Here is a 19,203-nt window from a genome sequence, read left to right as displayed (position 1 = left end):
CACACGCATACACACAGAGCACGTTTCATTAATAAATCACATGCAGCACCTTCCTACAGTATTCAAACCCCTCAGAGGTCTGAAAAATGTTGTGAGCATATATATTCAACCACCCTGAGTAGTAGGGTCTTCATTTAGAGCTTTAGATCTTATGCAGTTATATTTCTATCAGATTTCCACTGACTAAAATGTTTGTCCAATCTTCTTTCAAAGTAGCTCAAGCTCAGGAAAATTGGATGTGAACAACAATCAGTTTTTAGGTACTGACAGATTTTCAATAATCGTCTTACAAATGATTATGCTTTGTTCTAAACTATTCTGAAAATATGCTCAGTGTTATTCTCCTGGTGAAACATGAATCTCTGCCCCAGTTTCAAGCTTCCAACAGGATTTCTTCCTGCGTTATCCGGCTCCGTCCGTCTTCCCGTCAACTCTGACGAACTTCCCTGTCTTACTGAAGAAAAGCCTCCGTATGCTTTTACTGATCAAAGATAGTTGCTATTTTTGATCCTACTACAAAAGGCTTTCATCTGACAAAAGTGTCCGCATTGAAATGTTTATTGTCTTTCCTTCAACCGATTTAACAATTATGCCACTCTCCTTTAAGGACTAGAATTGAGGGAAGAACAACTAAAAGCAGCTGCCCTATCAGCTGATTCTCTCACCTGAAATTTTATTTGACCTGGGAATTCAGCTGTAAAGTGACAAAAATGTGAAAAGGTCCAAGAGCCGCAAGTGCATTTCCAAGGCACTGGAGTAATGCTGCAAGCACATTCTCAGTCCTTAACGGTAACATAGTCATTTGCACAGATTATTGCATTTCTTTTAGAGCTGCATAATTAGCCTGTTATGGAGGCCCTTCCTGCATAAAATGCTTACCAGAAATAGAGTCTAGCTTATCAACAGTTTGCATCACAATGTCAGAGGGAAGGTGGGGGATGGTCACCTAACTCCCAAGCAGCAGTCCCATGCCTGCAGGTCAGGGTCTCACGCTCTGTTACAGCCTATTAGGCAAAGGTTTGTCAACATTTTCCACGCTGACATGACTTCATGTCCTGTGACTCTTCTCACAAGACCCTACATGTGTAAAATAAATAACTTAAAGCTTGCATGAATCAGCGTGGCAGAACTGGACAGTGCACTAACCTAAACTGCCAGATTTCCCCCATGCAAATCTAGCGAACTTTAGGATAAGCAAAGCTGTTATTTATGGTGAGGCTGCAAGAATTCACCACATTTCCTTTCTTTAAAGGAATCTGAGGCACTTTTCAGTCATTAAGTCCTCACCCTGCCTTTTGGCTAGCACACCCATTTTACCTGCACCTGTTCGCACTATTTACCCTCAAGTCCCACCCAACCTGTGGCAAAAAAAAACCTGACAATGAATCAGCTCTAAAGTAGCAAAGAGTTGTGCAAAAAGCTGTTAAAATAACAAAACAATTAACAGTAAGAAAAATGGAGTCTTACCCACGTCTAATGATTTTAGTTACTTTCTGAAGCCTTGTTTTCTATTTGCTTTAAAACAACTTTTGTGAAATTGTTTTTATTCCATTGGTCAAACAACCACTTGACAATTTCCCCTCCTTCATTTGCTGTCAGCTCTGCCCTCTGTTAAAACATCAGGACATGGCAGTGCGTTTCTATTAACTTAATAGTGTTACATAAAAATTGACGCTAGTTTTCATTAGTAAGTCCAGGACTCACAAACAACGTCCTGGACCGAAGCCATTCAACATATACAGTATATGCACATATTTTCCTTGCGCATGTAATTGTCTGCAGAGGACAAACAATAAATTTAAATGAGTCAGGACTAACAGTGGCTTATTGATTTCCTATACATGCATGTCTGTTACGATAGGACATTTTCCCATCTCATACGTGCGTGCAAGATGCTGCAACACCAATCATTATGTGTAGCCTTTGCTTGTCAATATCGCAACCTTGTAAAACGCCTAATGGGTAGCAAAGCCTTAAGAAAAATCATTACAGCGTTTCTTCCTCTAATATTGATTGGTGTGCACGCACACGCTTGTGTTTATGTGTGCAACTTGATTTGGGAGTGTGTCTAAAGAGGCCAAAGCAGAGGTTAATCTTTGGCTTATGGTCAGCAGACGACTCCTATTTGATGCACCACATAAAGCGACTGCCTGTAGCTAAGCAACGTCTTTCAGTGTAACGACAGGGTCGCTCAATTGCCGGTTGTGTACAGGTCGATGCAGTAGCTCAAATCCTTTCAAATGTTCAAATAAAGTTTGGGTTTAATTATGTTCTTAAGATGCAAATGTATATCAAAATACAAGGTGAACTGTTAATAATGTGGGAAAAAGTTATTCGAACTAATGAAATGGTCTTTACCTATTGGCAACGTTTTGTTTCCGGGAGTGGAGGCCAGAGGTTTGAGGAAACTACAGTCCCTTCCGAGATCCTGACTGCCAAAAAACACAGAAGAAGCTTGTGCCATCCGAGTGGGCGGGGAATCTAGAGCGAAAACAAGAAACAGTTTGAAGAAACTATTCAGAACCCCTGTGTAAAGTTGAAGTGTGAGGTTTTTTGTTCATAATCTGACTGTCTATAAAACATTTAGAAAGCTGTAACATTCCTCCATTCTTCTTATTAATCCAGTTGACGTCGTTGAAATTAAAAAAAAAAAAATTACGAGTCCCACTGGTGAGACCAGACCAAAATCTTACAAAGTCCTGGACGGAAGCTGCTCAACACATTTAACACAGTGTTCAAATGCCAGGTTTCAGTGAAACTCAAATGCACCATTTGTGAGTCTAAGCCAGATTTCTCTTAGCAAAAGAGTTTAATGCTGCAAACACACAGCCTCACCTGAGAGGGAGAAGGGGGACGAGCTGTGTCCACTGGTGCCACCGTTTTCTTTGCTGCTCAGAGACGAGGATGAACTCGGTTTGGAGGTCAAGACGCTGCTGGAAAACTGGCGGGTTTTACTGTCTAGGAACGCAAGCAGAGGACAAACTGTACATTGTTGCACATTATTAGTGACTAACTGTTTTGTTTTTGAGCAATAAAAACAACACACAGCATCACCTGAAGCTCTTTATTTAATTTCTAGAAATTAAAGAAATGGTTTTTGCATGTGCAAAAATGATTCACCTGTGCATGAAGTGCCTAAAAAATTAACATAAAGGAATTTTGTTATTCTTTTATTAATTTAACATACTAAGAAGTGCATGATTTTGCATGAGGCCCAATCTCAGCTGCAGCCACCAGCACACAAAATGTTTTACAGACACAGGTTCATCCAAACAAACAAAAAAAATAATGACTGCATTTAATTTTTTTTTTTTGCTATTTAAAATAAATATTCTTAAGTAGACCAGTTCAATTTAATTTTACTTCAGATTTTTCAAAAAATATGTTTAACCTACTGAGCTCAAACAACATGTCTAAACATTTATATGCTATGATATACAGATGCACAAATCCTGCAATCAACAAGGAGGTGGTTACCTTTCCAGCAGATAAGGGGTCCTTTGCACAGAGCACCCTGTGAATTCTTCACCAGGTAGTATTTTAAGTGCTTCTGCTTCTTGGGTTGGGTGGATAGCTTCAGGTTGATGTGATTAGAAAACTCTGTGAAGTATCTGAAACCCTTTTCACCACAGCCTACACAGTTTCCTGAAAAACCTGGATGGAAAAGTAAACAATGTAGGAATTACTACATTATTTTCTAAACCTATTACCTGAGTTTGGTTAGTGCGGTTGTTTGGCCAGCGCTGAGTACTCATTTCACCAAGAGTACTAAAAATGATAATCTGTCTGAGATCATGAGGGCAGACTGACCTAAAAGTGCATTTTTCCCATTCTCGTCGGGCAAAAAGCGGCGGTCCACGGCACACACCAAAATGTGCTCGGGGATGCTGGGAGACTTGGCACCGACCAGCTCGAAGCCTGCTGGGACTTCAATGGGCTCTGCTGCTATGGTGACAAGACGGAGGTCCTTTCCAGCCTGACAAAACCCTGAAGAACGACAATGCTCTTTCAGATGAGCTTCAAATCTGAAGTGGTACCTGTACAACTATCCTGCATTATGAATTTTCTTAAGAGAATGTTTCGGAAAAGTTATTTTTTCTTAAATTAAACCTGCTGAGATGATACCATCGAGTGTGCAGCAGCCATCAGGCGCAGGAGTTTGCAGGTAGGGAAGTGGAGGGCTGCTGCTGTCGGAGTCATCATCATCCTCCAGCTCCTCCAGATCATTGGAAGAGTGACTGTTCAGAGGATCCTGACCCTCCTCACCCTGGAGTGGCATGTCAGCTTTTGACTTTACATCTGCTGGAAACATCCCATGTGATTATTGTCACCAGAGCAGTTTTCACATCAAGTCAAACCATTTTCTAACTCCTTTCATAAATAAATGTAGAAAAATCCTTATTATTGATAGCCCTTGAACAATTACAGTCACAAAGTACAAAGTACCATGCATTGTTTTTAGTGACTGTGATAAACCAACACAAAGGAGTGCATAATCTTAAAGTGGAAGAAAAAAAAAAGAGTATAATATTTTCAACATTATTTACAACTGTGGAGTGCATCTAGTGCATCTCCTCCTACTCTAACACCTCAAAGTGAAATCTAGTCCGACCACAAATCTGGTGGAACAGCGGAAAGAAAAGGGTTTTTGTAGACATTTTTGCACGTTAAATCGGAACCCAGCAAATGCCTAAGAAGATACAGGTTGCCATTTCTAAGGTGCAGTTGGTACTAATATTTTTTTGTTCCAGGCGCTACCAAATCTCTTATGCGATTTTGACAAAGCATGGCATATTTTAAAACATCTAGTGGTTTTTTTTTTTTTTTGTTGAGTGTGGTATTTATATTGACATATGTGAATTAGGGGCTGCAGTGGCGCAGTTGGTAGAGCTGTTGCCTTGCAGCAAGAAGGTTCTGGGTTCGATTCCCGGCCCCGGTCTTTCTGCATGGGTTTTCTCCAGGTACTCCGGTTTCCTCCCACAGTCCAAAAACATGATTGTCAGGTTAATTGGTCTGCCTAAATTGTCCCTAGGTGTGAGTGTGAGTGTGTGTGTGTGTGTGTGCATGGTTGTTTGTCCTGTGTGTATCTGTGTTGCCCTGTGACAGACTGGCGACCTGTCCAGGGTGAACCCTGCCTCTTGCCTGGAACATTAGCTGGAGATAGGCACCAGCAACCCTCCCGACCCCACTGAGGGACAAGGGTATAAAGAAAATGGATGGATGGATATGTGAATTATGCCTTGAATATTGTGATTGCTTGAATATTGTGATTGCTGCTGTGTCCTAAATTTCCCCAAATTTCCCCAAGTGGGAAATAAAGAACTGGGCTGCGCATTATCATGAACAGCTCCAAAGCAGTAGTGGCAGGTTTTCTCTGGATGTGAAGATGGATCAGTTTAAATGCAGGGCAATCCATGAAAAATACCCGTTTAGATTTGGGTTGGAGTGTCTCCTTCCATCAGAACAACATCCTTAGTCAAAGTTCAGACCTAAGTCCCATACAAATGTGTAGAAAGATATGAAGATATTCACAGAGACTCTCCAGCCACTGTGACTGAACTTCAGCTGTTTTGCTGCAAACATGTCAGTCTTGAATTTAGAATGAATTTAGAATAGCTGGTGAAGACGCCGCAGAAGTCTTGCAACCGTATCTGCAACAAATTACTGACGGCAGCAGCACCGAACAAAAAAGTAGGTGAGACTTTACATTACACTACATTTGAACATCATGCATTGTTTTCAATAGACATTCCAATGATGCACGACTTTGTGTTGTTTTATCACTTACTTAAAACATACTCTAAAGTTTGTTCTTGAAACATGGCCGAAATGACAAAAAATACCTTTATTTACCTTTTAGGGCAATAATATTGTCAGTGTGTTTTAATTTAATGACAAAAAGACACCAAAAACAAAACTCTTCTCCATTTACAATCTAAATGTGAAAAATCTTTATTAAATTAATATTGTTAAAGTTATGTTTTTCTTTGTCTACAAAGGCCTCTACCTGGATATGCCTCCGGCTCCAAGTAGAGTTGTGTAAAGATGGGCTGCGGATCTCCGCTGCTGGAGCGCAGCGACGCTTCGATGGAGTTGTGGAGAGCCTCCTCGAAACGAGCAGACTTCAACTGCCCCGCGTACGAATTTCCCATTATCTGTGACCGTACAGAAAAAAAGGGGGGCAGCAAGGTGAGCAATGTGCAACATTGTTTATCTCAGCTAATGAATTTAGCATCTTACATAATAAGAGAAAGCTTCATAGATGGCAAAGCAACCACAGACCCCTTACTTGATCTTTTTCTGCTGAGAAATAGCCCACTATGAGTTGATTTGAAACTTTGTTTACAAGCAAAAGTAAAGGCAATCAGATATTTAACCAAAAATGTGATATAATTAGCGGTAATTACACTTCACACATGAAGCTGTAGATGTATTTAATGTTTGTTTTGCTTTATGGTACTGCAAAATATTAAAATAACTTGACCTAGCATTTTTATACAACGGAAACCATTTCACTTTTTACATATTTAAAACGGAATATCTTCATACTTTTATTTGTTTCATAAGAATGTACAATTTGCCCTTATTTTTTTCAGTTGTATACTATAAATAGCGCTTGGTTTACCAAAGTTCAGTTAGATTCTGCCCATCAAAACAAAATGGTTGAAGCCAGTGGGTTTTTCCACAATTATTTCTGGTCTTTCTCAGCCTGCTGTCTGCTCGTGTCACTGTGCCTTCAGTGCCCCCACCTGCCCCGCCGCCCCCAGTGTCCACTGCGGGACATCTGCCGAGGTCGGGCCAGTGTGGGGCTGTGATTGGCTGGCTCTCTGGTGCCAGGTGGCAGCTGGACAGAGGGTAGAGCATGTGGTCTCAAAAAAAAAAAAAAGAGCAAAAGGAGGAGACAGAAGAGAGAGAAAGCATAACACATGCAACTAAAACTGAATAATAGCTTTGATCTGGTGGAGTTTTTTTTTCCAGCCCTCATATTTTTAGTTTGTCAAAACACATCAGAGCTGTTCCTAACCTACACAGCCAAACTGTGAGAGATAAAAAGCAGAAGACTAAAATAAAAAGTGGGGGTTGGCTGCTTTCCTGACACACACGTTTGACCTGAAATGTCTCTTTCATGTTTGTCCTTGGACTACATTCGACTGGTGCAGACCAGTGTTGTGGTAAACACCACAAGAGCCAAAAAGAGGAGGTCCAGCTTAGATACTTCAAGGGTATCAGAAAAAAAAATTATTATCTTTATTTATTTTTTAATCTTCTCATTAAAGTCTGACAGAGATTCCTCGCAGATTTTGAATGTCATAGTTTAGCTTTTGACCGAAATTAGACCAAATTATTTTGTTTAAAAATCAGTTGGGTAAATTAAGTGTTTAGTTTTGTTTTTTTTGTATGTTACTTCCTTCAAACTTTAAATGATGTAAAATATATTAATGTACAACTTTTCTTCAGAAGATAAAGTGATTTATTTACAAATGAAAACCAAGCTAAATTTAAACATGTCAAGTTATTAGTTCTCTTGACACTAAAGCCTTTTGACTTAGCATGGGATTCTTACCCTACAAAACCCTTTGATCAAAATCTGACTTAATGGTTTATTGACAAAATAAAAACAGAAAAAGGAACTCTTACTCCGATTGCAAACCACATAATTACTTATATCATGACGCAAAAGCCACTTTCACATTATTTTTTCATTTTTTGACCTAAAATCTAGGTCAAAGACAGAATAGGAGGGTTGAAGTCAACCCACCTACAACATCCCTCAGATCCACCTTAGGAGATAAGAACACCATGAACTGTAAGCAGAAAATCAACCTGATCTTACATATGGTAAGTCTGAGAAATATGCCGATCAGGAGAACCCGATGCAGTTAACAACATGTTAGTTACATGTTATTAAAAAGTGATTATTAGTTGTTTTTTTTACATGTATTCAAACTTCTGAATGCATTTGAGTAGCCTGAATGACGATTTTATTCCCTACAAGTTTTGCACACTGCTCTTGTGAATCCTATGAGTTGCAATAGCAACTTTGGCTCTGCTGTATCAGCTGCTTGGTGTCAAAGCAAACAGGCCCTATGATCTGAAGGGAGTTATTTGTATGCTGGGGAAAAAAAGACAAATTGGTTCATAATGAGAAGATTGTACTTGCATTTTTATATCAGAAATATGTTCTGAATGGGATTAAGTATTTTACAATAAATGGATACTAGATTTAGAGTACATTTCCACGTAAACCAAGATAATAACAAATTTTAAAACCTTTGCTCCACACACTGGGACATTTTCTGGCTTCTAAATGCAACACTGTAAGACGCAATAATGCTATTTAAAAAAAAAATGTTTGGACATTTGGTTAGCATAACTTTTTAAAACTTGATACACTGTACCGTGATATAATATGTATTTACCGTATTTTCCGGACTATAGAGCGCACCATACTATCTTCGTCTATCTACCTGATTGAGGGAGGTGACTGCAAAAAGTTGCAAAGATTTCCAGAGGGCATTTTAATACAGTCACACTGAGTGAGTGAGATCTTCATTCAAGAGGCCACAGTGGAGAAAACATGAGAACACATCAGGTCTGTGCTGCGTACCACAACTACTTTACATCTTTCTTCATGTGTTTCTTGTGGCTTCTGGCCTTCGCTCAAGATTTCTCAAACAGAATGGAAAACGACGTGACATATAGTTACAGTTACATATCACAAAGCACTACCAGCAATCATGCTGTTTAGGAAGTAGATGAATTCTGTGTTCCAGAAATGAATGTACTGTATTTTGTTATGAAATTAATGTATCGACACTGGAGCAAAAGCAAAATGTTTTTTTTTTTAAATAGACTCCTGAAGTTCGTAAGAGAGTTTTGTCATTCACAGTGATAGTACGAGTGGGTCCTTAACAGATGTGGGTTAGGAGGCCCCTCAGCAAGGAAGAAGACCCCAGGCCCCAAGTTTTGAAGCTACAGTCAGCACACTACAAGTTGACTTGAAGCCTGTGCCAGGCTGTGTCCAGAAAGGAACATTTTCTTTCTAAAATGGTAAAGTTTTTAACTGTTTGCACACCACGTCCACACAGAAACAAAGTTTTAGGAAACCAAAATGTTGTTCTTTTTTTTTTTAATAGTTTCCAGAGTGAAAATGGCCTCCTATGGCCATGTAAATAGCAAAAACACATCTTTTGTGAAATATAAGCCGACTAACCCAAAATATAAACCCAAAGGTGTCATATATAACTACAATGGCAGATTGCCTTGTAGTTCACTAGTTCAATAATCCAACGTGACACCGAGAATTAGCTTGATTTCATCATCACTTTACACAAAAGACTTCAAACAAACTTTGTGGTTTGCCATTCTTGTATTCTCATTGTGTTCACCAGTAACCTCATGTGGAGGCTTTAGGTTCATAGCTCATACTTTATTCTTGCTGCCAGTTACTGATCTGCGGGAGTAAAACCAGTGTTTTGGACAATTTTTTGTGCTTCGACGTGCTTGAAAATATTCCTGGAAACAGTCTTGTGTAGACTCGAGTTTTTCAAAATGACAACCCGTTTAAAAAAAAATAAAAAAACAGCATTCGCCTGTGGTCTAGATATAACATGAAACTAAGTTACTCTTTGTTCTGTATTAAAATAATTATTAGAATCCCATAGTAGGCTCATGCCTAGAATTTATACACACACACACAGACACACACACACCAAATTCTGATATTTCAGCATAAACATCATTTAAATAAATGAAACTTACAATGTCCAACTGTTCCCAAGTGTGAAGGGACTTGTTTACCTCGGCTACATGCTGAATCTCTAATAGTCAGCAAAAACCTTCAGCAAAGATGTGTCATTTCTTAGTGAAACACCTACAAGAGAAAGAACAGAGAAATTTCTGTTTAGGTCACAAAAATGTCGAGGTTTTGTTTTCTCAAAGACAAAATATGCACTGGGCTTGTTAGTAATGGCATTTCAAATAAAAAGAAAAATAATAATGTACACCTTTCTTTAAAAGTTAGTGGCAGGATCAGTTCTTGTGGATTGAGATCCTGCGATATTGAAATACCATAATATTTCCCAACAAAACTGAAGTCCGTCTAGTGAAGCCCTATCCAGTAGCTGTCAGCATGTGACTTCATATGGTGAATACACTTAATTCATATGGCAAATTAAGTGTATAAACAGTTATGATTACTGGATAATCATAGCTATAATTAATTATAACTATGATTATCTAGTAATCCTTTCATGCTGGATATGAAAGTCTATGCCTTTAATGGGTTTTCCTGTTTCCCTGATTCTCAATATTTAGCATAAAATTAAGTACTTGTTGAAGATGCACAATATATGGCAAATACATCGTCCCTGTAACATCCGTGTGTACAATATTTATCTCGTAAAGGGGTGTTTGGCTAATGTAGTGCAAGTGTTACGAACTTGGATTTTACGTGATAATATAATATTTAGCTAGTTGGACAGAGTCCCCCAGCAGAAGGTGCTTACACAAACACACACAACGTTGCCCAAAATGCTAAACGACACAAAGAGATGCAAGCACTGCTGAGAATGAGAGAAAAAAAACCCACACATAATTAATCCCAATTAATTCCATAATTCATAATTAATTCCACCATCACAACATTTATGAATAAAATCTATATCAACAGATTTTCTAATAATGTTCACCCCTACGTGTTGTGTTGACAAAGTTGGCTAAACTACAAGAAGTTGTTAGACATTAAGGTTGCTAGAGTTTGAATCTGTTTACAAATTCCTATCAATCCTAAATTAACTCTTATTCAAATTCTAAAATATTGTAACTGATCAAACTTGAACAGGAAATAATCAATTAACTGAGATTATTTCATAATGAACCTATATTATATGTTTGGTATGTTTTCGACATTAAGATCCCCTTGCAATTAGACAAGGATGAAAACTGCAATATATGGACTGAAACATGTGGTATGGGTAGTTTTGCATCAGACGTAGCAAAACTGAAATGGTTCCCAAATGATGAGTCAGGTTGAGAACAGTTTTCCAACTGTATGGTGCTTAAAATTATGCAGAGCTAACTTTCCTCTACATGTTGCTAAACAAGTTGGTTGAAAAAACACAAACAAACATGCCTATTTCAACAAAATTGCAAAGTATATGGTCAGTGTTCCTCATCAGTCCAACTTAATCTGATTTCACAGATTAAGTAAAGACTTAGAATCTTTACTTAATCTGTGAAACCAGTGCATCTTTACCTAAGGTTATTCATCATAAATTACACCCATTCATGATTCTAAATTAATATAGTGAATTATTTTGAGATATTAATGTATCATTACGCATTTATTCAAAGAGACATTATCAACAAGATAGTGCCTTTATCAGTACATAAAATACAAAAGAACGCAGCAGTCACCTCTAACTTTGCTGAATTGAAGAAACATGTTTTGCATCAACATAATAGAATAGATTTAATTTTAAATAAGCTAGTTGTGAACAACTATTCTGTCTATCATTTGTCACACCAAAGAAAAAGCATGCTTTGTATTATGTGATGCTGTAAGTTCAAAATACATGACCACAGATTGACAGATTTATAGATGCCAGGAGAATATTGTCACAATGCTACAGTTAGCATCTGCCTCAGGTCTTCCAAAAAGCTTGGAGCTTGGACTTAAAAAGCTTGGAGCCACCAAACTTAAATTGGATAAATACTTTATATGCACAAGAAAATGCTGCTGTAAATTTGAAGAAACTCATACTCTTCTTAGCTCTACTTAATTAAAAAATGTGTAACAAAAATCCTACCTAATTAGCTTTTAGTTAATATGCATAAAGAGTATTTCTGTAATGTGGAAAGTCACAGTAAGTTGTGCTCTCTGTAGTTTGATACTGCAGGTCCCAGCAGTCCAAAGAGCATGTTCACTGATTAAAATGAATGGAAGCACTTATGGCCACTCAAACATTAAGAGCAGCCCGAACCATGACACATGTATGCCCTACTACAAGGCTCCAAAAATGCGTTACATGATACCACCACAGCCTTGGGGTCTATTTTCATTAAACACACTCGGGTGTTTTAGTTTGTTGCAGCACTCTTGACGCACAGTCACTGCTTTCTGGATGGATTCAATAACTACTTTGACCCTTAGACGAGGTATTGTCTAGCCGCTCAGGCTCTGATAGACCCTGATACAACAGAAGCAAAGTTCTCTCCAAAAACACTGACTGTCCCAATCTAGCCACCTCTGTCACCTCTGACCAGGGCGCAGTTCTGATAGAGGGCAGCTGGGTCTTGGGGTCCAAGTCCTTCAAACAGCAAGTGTACACAAGCTGGCTCAACTTGCATTAACTGACCACACCGCAGCTCGTTTTGTGAATGATTAGCCAGCTTGACAGGGTAAAGAGTTGAAAACGTCATTGTGTCAGGAGGAAGCGTGCGCTGCTTTAGCTTTCAGACATCTGACTCAAAAACAAAGATCTGTGGACAAAATACATTAGCTTGTAATGTAAAATGCTCTTTCCACTGCTGAGTGCTCCCACTAATGAACCTCTATCAAAACTCTCACACTGAGCTAAGTACTCAGAGTCGAGAAATATTTAGATGCTTATCTGGTTGCGCAGGCTTGACGTCAGAATAACGGACGCAGACAGATCTGGACACGAAAGAACCATAAATCCAGCCGGCAGCATAACTCCAAGGTGTTTTTAAGTGTCCTGTTTTTCGAGTAATGAGGCTGGAGGGAAATGTTGATGTGCTGGTTCACAAAAGAGGAAATGAGTAAAAATCCAAAAAGGATACAGTTTAATGACAATAATCAACGTGTTGCATTCAGCCACACCTCCTATTTCCAATCTGTTAGGTTTAATGTTTAGAAGCAGAAATTTTTTATTAAAATCCCAAAGGTGACAATAACAACAACAAAGAAATAATTATTTCTTAAATTTACAAGACTCCAGCAACATCTATGCTATCTGTCACGCTGATTTACATTGGTTGTCAAAAAGAACAAAACATTCCCAAAAGTGATTCATTTACTTGCATCTGCAGAAGGTTTTAAAAGTTTTAGGCTTAATGCTAAAAAAGAAAATCTCTCAAACGCAAATATTTAGCAATTTATTTTATGTAAAATGATTTTAAAATTGTGCAAGAATTACCATAATCTTTTAACTTTTTTTAATGGAAATGAAATCAAATAATAATAAAAAAAACTATCTATGTTTGGGCAGCTGACTTCCGACTCTGTTTTCTCTTTCTCTTCAGTCGGTCTTTTGTTTCCTTCTAAAGAGCTTAATTACATCACAATGTTTACAATAGAGCCGGGATTAATCTTACCTCCCTACCTTACATTCAAATTGAGCCGAGGCTTTTCACGAAAGTCAAATTGAAGGAAACTGTAAATGGTGTTTTACATTTTATATCCAGATAAGCCAAAGAAAATGCAGAAAGGTTGCATAAAGTTAAACTTGACACCAAGCTATTGTTCCATGTTTGTTAACTAAATAGTCAGAGAAGTGAAAAGGGTTTGATTAAAACTGTTTTAGACCTGTTTACCTTCATTGTGGAATAAAAATACATAAAATGTCATTTCAATACATAAAACGCCATTGAAATGGATTAGAAAAATTATCTAATCCATTCAAACCACATTGCTGTGACTTAACATTAAAATAAATAGCAATAGCTCTTATGCGGGAAAGACCTTAGCACCCTTTTAACATTAAAAAAGACACTATTCATCAGACATGAGAGAAAAGGGGGATGGGGTTAAGCAATGAGGAGAAAAAAAAGACTAACATCACTCCATGTTGTCTAAATGAGGTGCTAAAAGCCCATATCATTAATGCTGTATGAGGGCCACATGTGGCACACATCCAAGTTAAATAGCCTCTCCTGTACCTTCCATGACTCCTCAGTTACTTGAGGACCCCTTAAAATCCAAATCCAGTGCAGAAAATCCACAAATTTGCAGGCAGCTCTTCAAATGAAGCCCATAATACAGTAAATCCTTTTTTTTTTGTTGGGAAGAGTTTATCCAAGCAGCAATCGTATGGGAGTTCAGTCCTTCCCCGCAGAGAGCTTCGTCATGATTCCACACAGAAAGGATTGGGAATCCCTCAGTGGAGCAGAAGCCCTCCTTCTCTCTCTGCCTCTCTATCTCACTCACATGCAAACAAACACGAATCGACACAGACCCCTCCCCCTAGTCCCCTGTGCACTCCTCTGTCCTGTGCCATTTGCCAAGCAGGAGGGAATCCACTGGGGGCTCATTCATCTTGGCCCTGCTGGCCCCCCGCAGTGACAGATGCTATTGGGGGCCTAAAGAGCTAAGATTGGTGCGTGTGTGTGTTTGTGTGTGGGGGGAACAAAGACATAGTCTCACATCTGCCTGCTGCAACACAGCTCTGCCACGCGTGACCCCCGGTGCATCAAGACATCCTCCATGAGCATCCTGGAAGTTTTCATTTTCAAGAAGTCAGGGGTAAGGGGTTATGCTGGAAGTCGGGGGTTGGTGGTAGTTCCTTAAATCTTTTCTCACGCTCAAGCTCAGCTCTAGCTGCCACACCCAACATTTTATTGGGGGCCAATTTAGCAACGGGACCATGAGGGGGGGATCCATCTCCAGCAAAGTAGGGACAGGAATGTTGGGTCAGTTTGAGCATTTTGTCTCCACAGCCTTACCCAGGATTGACCCCACACACCAGGTTTTCTTACTCCTGCTATAAATACCAGGGGCTCATCCAGTCAAAATAAATAAACAGAAATGTGCCGCAAATCAACAGCTGCTGGCAGATGTTGGGGATTATACATCATTTGTGATCGTTGATAGCACCTTATTATGATGCTGCAAACTGGGGAGGGAACTGATCTCTGGAACCGGAGATTTACCCAAACACATCTTCCTGTATGGCATCAGAAATTTAGATCAAATTTAATGCAACTCAAAAAGACATTTCTCAGTCTGAGATTCAGTCTGTATGACAATTTTGAGTAAAAATTGTAGTCTATTTTTTTAAAACAATAGTTTATAACATGATCTAATTGCCTTGATTTAAAGTAAAGTAATAGATAATTGAGTTTATAAGTATAGTAATATTATCTGTAAGATTTAGATGATATATTTATGTTGATACATTTACTAAAGCAAAGACTTAAAATAAATATTCACAAAATGTTATAATAATTTCAGTAATGTATGCCATGTAGCAAATTTCTTTTATTTAAAACATAAATAAAAGGCTGCTGCTTAACAGACATGTCACTTCCTGAATACTGTTTCAAAACTAAAACTGTGTTTGCAATTGTGTCCTGAAATATTTATACAATATATATTATATATTTATATAGTAACAGGTCGATTTGGCTCTTTTGTAAACTAAGGCAATATGTAGGAACCCTTTATCAGTCGTCTAACTGATGGTACAATAAGTGGGGTAGGGACACTTATGTTACTATCTACTCTTTAAAGATAAACAGCAAATCTGAAAATCTGAATCTGAATTCTGAAAAAGACTTCAATCTGTAGGAATGGTATGATATCATAACTTTTTTAGATCTTGCTATACTTATTGCAAACCAAGCCGTATAAACTTCCCCCCTACAATATTATGTTGTAATAGGCTAACCTGTATGAGAAGATAGTCTTTCTGAAAACTCATTAGGGTCAGAAAATGTCAGCAAGAATTTGTCGGGTAAACATCAGATCTGAGCAAACTCACATCGACTGCATGGAAGGAATTCCAGGTCACAGAAATGCTTTTACATCAAAAGACTTGGCTTAAATTTACAGATTTTTTTATTCTTATCTTGCATGAGAAAATTGTTTTAATAAGGAATTGAACCATTTTTTGTATCTAGATGAAACAGTCTTGACTGTACAAACTTTAATTGTGAAACAACTTTGAAGACATTTTTTAAATTCTTCACTTTGAGTTGAGGATTTTCTACACTCTGCGAGGGACGTTCCAGTTCATTACCACAGACACGGTCAACAGTTGTTTTAACCAAGTTGTGCGCAACTCTTCTCACCTTCGTTCCAATGGTTATATAGTGGCACTCTGAGTGTGAGGGCTGCTGTAAACAACAACATCAGCCAATCAGGGCCTTCATTAGTCTTTCAGAGCTTTCATGCACTCGTTTTCTCAAATCTACCAGACTTTTTTCAACCCCGGGATTTGGTTGAAATGTGAATTTTCTATGTCTGTTGCCGATTTAGACCACACATTTAAACTTCTGTGACATCTCCAGTAGTTTATTTGGGGATTTGTTTATCTGTAACTATAAAGATGAAATCTTTACACCTATTATTCTTATAGCAGCAAGTTCAACCAGGGGAAAAGAGCTGTCAGCGTCATTTATCTGCAAGCCCCTGACTTTAACGTGGCCTGTCTTAAGCATCCTATTGAAAATGGAGATAATGAGTAAGCCCGGCATTTTCTCTGCCCACAAAGACTCTGTGCGAAAAGAAACAAAAGAGTGTAGATTGAAAACTTTCCCACCCCTAAGCTCATCCCTCATCCACAGAACTGAGCACCAAAGAGGACAAAGGGGAAGTGCCTCTGCCAGTGCCACCAGAGGAAAGACAAGTGGAGTCACCAAAAGTAGACTCTGGGAAAGAAAAGTAGGGTTAGGGCTTTTAGATTTTAAAAAAGGGGAGTCTGGAAACGAGTGCTTCCAGCAGGAATTCTTGGGGTAGATGTGGCTAGAAAAGAAACATTTTGTATGGATGTAAAAAGATCTTGTAGTATGAGATGCTCCAAAGTAGAAATTGTTGGTCAAATTGCAATATAATTGCTGTCAGCTGGAGATTTTCACTGGTGAAGTAGTTGTAAGAGACTAATTAAGTGCCCTGGACATGAAGCTGTGTGCCATAAAGTTGACACCTTCTTGCGTTCACGATTAAAATTCAACTTGTGTAGAAGTAAGAAAGGAAGTTGTTCTTGCCAAACATGCTAACAAAGTCGGCTAATAAAACTGGCAGACGACACATGGACGCTGAAAAGGACATCCCCGCTTTTAAATAGTTTACTTAGCAGAATTTGTATGCTTATTTGGATAGATAAATGGATAAATAAAAAATAAGAATTATTTGAAAGCATGGTGAGAATACTTTGAGCGGCTAATGATTAACCAGTGACAACAGTTAAGACCATAAACACCATGGGGTTCACAAGTAAAAAGACTAGTGAGCAGACTTTAACCATAATTAGTCTATGTTTTCTGGCATAGGTATGACAAGTCAAGATATTGTATTATTTTTGTCTGACTCTAATTTTATCCTTTTGTGATTTTGATTGCTTCATATGCTACTTTATGACATTGTCGTCTGTGGGAAATGTCTGTACTAACCTTGTACCAATTTGTGCTTCTGTTGACAACATAAAGTTTGGACTTTTTTTCTACTCATACTTTACAACAAGAAAATTTGATACATGTCTCCTATAAACAAACTATCAAAGGATTTCACAAAGAAGTACCTTAGGTTGATATTGGGTGATAATCTCTGATGTTTCACAAAATTCAACAGTTGTAAACAGGGATCAGAACTACAATAAATAACAACAGACTGGATACAAAGTTTTCTGATAATAATGTACAACATGACAAAGTTACTTGTGAAATTTGATCAATACAGCATCATAATTCTTGGAAATACTTGACGAAACATAAACTTCAACACCATGGTTTTATGACATGGGTACAAAATTAGTTGTTTAGAGATATCAAACAGATAAAAGACGGGAACAAATGGCAACAAGTGGGTGCAGAAGCCGAGCAGAAATTGGTGAAGATGGGAAATGACCTGGAGTCATCTCGCAACACCAACAGACAAAAAAAACATAACAAAACTAATAAACAAACAACATAATACAGCCATCCTGTGAAAATTCCCGTGGCAGAATTCGCTTTTCTACCAGAGAACAGTGGGCCATGTAACGCTGTAGGTGTGAGGACTCTCGCTTCCGTTTACTATCCGTGTGGTAGCTCTAATTTCCTTATAAAAGCCCAGAAATTTTTTTTTTTCGAAAACCTCCTCCTCCTCTTTGCTCCTCAGGACTACCTGCTGGGCCCTGAAGTGCAAATTGCTGCTAGTGAGGATAGCAGATGAGTAAGGTCATTGATGGCTTTCCAGTGAGCCAAACAAACAAAGGCAAACATTCCAGCTGAATGCCATTGCTGAAGTCGGCAGCAACACAGAGAAAAAGAGAGACAGTGCAGGGCAGGGCTCAGTGAAAATAATGGCTTCAGGGTGTATGTGTGTGTGCGTGTGTGTGTGTGTGTATGTGTGTGTGTGTGTGTGTCTTTGTGGGCATGTGCTTGCACGTGCACGTCTGTGCCTGTGAGTTCTGGGGGGGGGGGATTATCTGTGGAACTATAAAGTGGGGTGAAACAAGGTTTAAAGCCTGATGTGACCAGAGGGAACGGGGGTAGGGCCTTTGGGCCTGAGCTGGGGTGGACAAAAGGAGCATTTGGGCAGATGAAGAAGTCATCATCATTAAGCCACTGGAGGTTTACTGTCCAGTTATAAAGCTCATTTTAAAATTAGGGGAAAGGAGGACTGTGTGTGTGTATGTGTGTGCGTGCGTGTGTGTGTCTGTGTGCGTGTGTGTGTGCATGTGTATGAAAGGACAGAGGAATTGGCGACGCCTTGGAGAATGGTCTAGTAACTTGCTGTGGAACATATAGGAGCTAATTCATTAGGGGACAAGAAGGCTTTATGTTACCACCGGGTTGATTGGAGTGGTGACCTTGCCACACACTGCGGCCTAGAGGATGAGTTTAAGGGCAAGGTATTTAACCTTAAACTAAATCTCAGCTGCAGACAAAGGCCAGCATCATTTCATGGTAAATGCCTATCAAACAGAGAAGTGATGCAGCACAAATGGAAAACAAGCTTAGTTAAAAGACGCCAATTCAGAACTGCTTTGTGCAGCTGATTTTTTTTCTTCGGAGGAAAGTCTTACATAAAGGACCTTTAGAATGTGGGTCGAAGGATATTATCAGGCGTGCAACTGTAAGTGTAACTACTGGTCAATTCATTGATTAATGACTCAATATGGAATCTGTAAAGGATTGATTAAAAAAGTTTCCACAATTTAAAGATTTCAGCATCTTATTTGGAGACTGAGTTGAAAGTGTTTACGCTTTGCTCTGTTCATCTAAACGAAGTTTCTCTGTCTTATTTATATTACACGATAA

General features: G+C 38.6%; 1 protein-coding gene across 13 annotated transcripts in view; it reads right to left on the bottom strand.

The window, feature by feature from the left end:
* The window catches only part of greb1l (GREB1 like retinoic acid receptor coactivator), a 54,783-nt gene that overhangs the window by 17,722 nt on the left and 17,858 nt on the right, over positions 1 to 19,203 (bottom strand). For 4 of the 13 annotated variants that reach the window (XM_081598861.1, XM_081598864.1, XM_081598867.1 and 1 more), the window contains exons 2-8: positions 9,763 to 9,874; positions 6,008 to 6,155; positions 4,111 to 4,302; positions 3,811 to 3,987; positions 3,478 to 3,654; positions 2,836 to 2,982; positions 2,359 to 2,481 (exon numbers count right to left, since the gene is read on the bottom strand). In XM_081598861.1, the coding sequence (XP_081454987.1) occupies positions 2,359 to 2,481; positions 2,836 to 2,982; positions 3,478 to 3,654; positions 3,811 to 3,987; positions 4,111 to 4,302; positions 6,008 to 6,152 (961 nt within the window). In that variant the 5' untranslated portion in view covers positions 6,153 to 6,155; positions 9,763 to 9,874. Of the gene's footprint in view, positions 1 to 2,358; positions 2,482 to 2,835; positions 2,983 to 3,477; positions 3,655 to 3,810; positions 3,988 to 4,110; positions 4,303 to 6,007; positions 6,156 to 9,762; positions 9,875 to 13,902; positions 14,125 to 19,203 lie in introns of those variants that run through there. The other 9 variants (XM_081598873.1, XM_081598871.1, XM_081598872.1 and 6 more) reach the window with 6 other exon arrangements.

The sequence above is a fragment of the Poecilia reticulata genome, chromosome 17, assembly GCF_904066995.2.
Source record: "Poecilia reticulata chromosome 17, P_reticulata-male-v2, whole genome shotgun sequence".
NCBI lineage: Eukaryota > Metazoa > Chordata > Actinopteri > Cyprinodontiformes > Poeciliidae > Poecilia > Poecilia reticulata.
The sequence above is the reverse complement of the archived record's forward strand: the minus strand, read 5'-3'. Positions and strand labels throughout refer to the sequence as shown.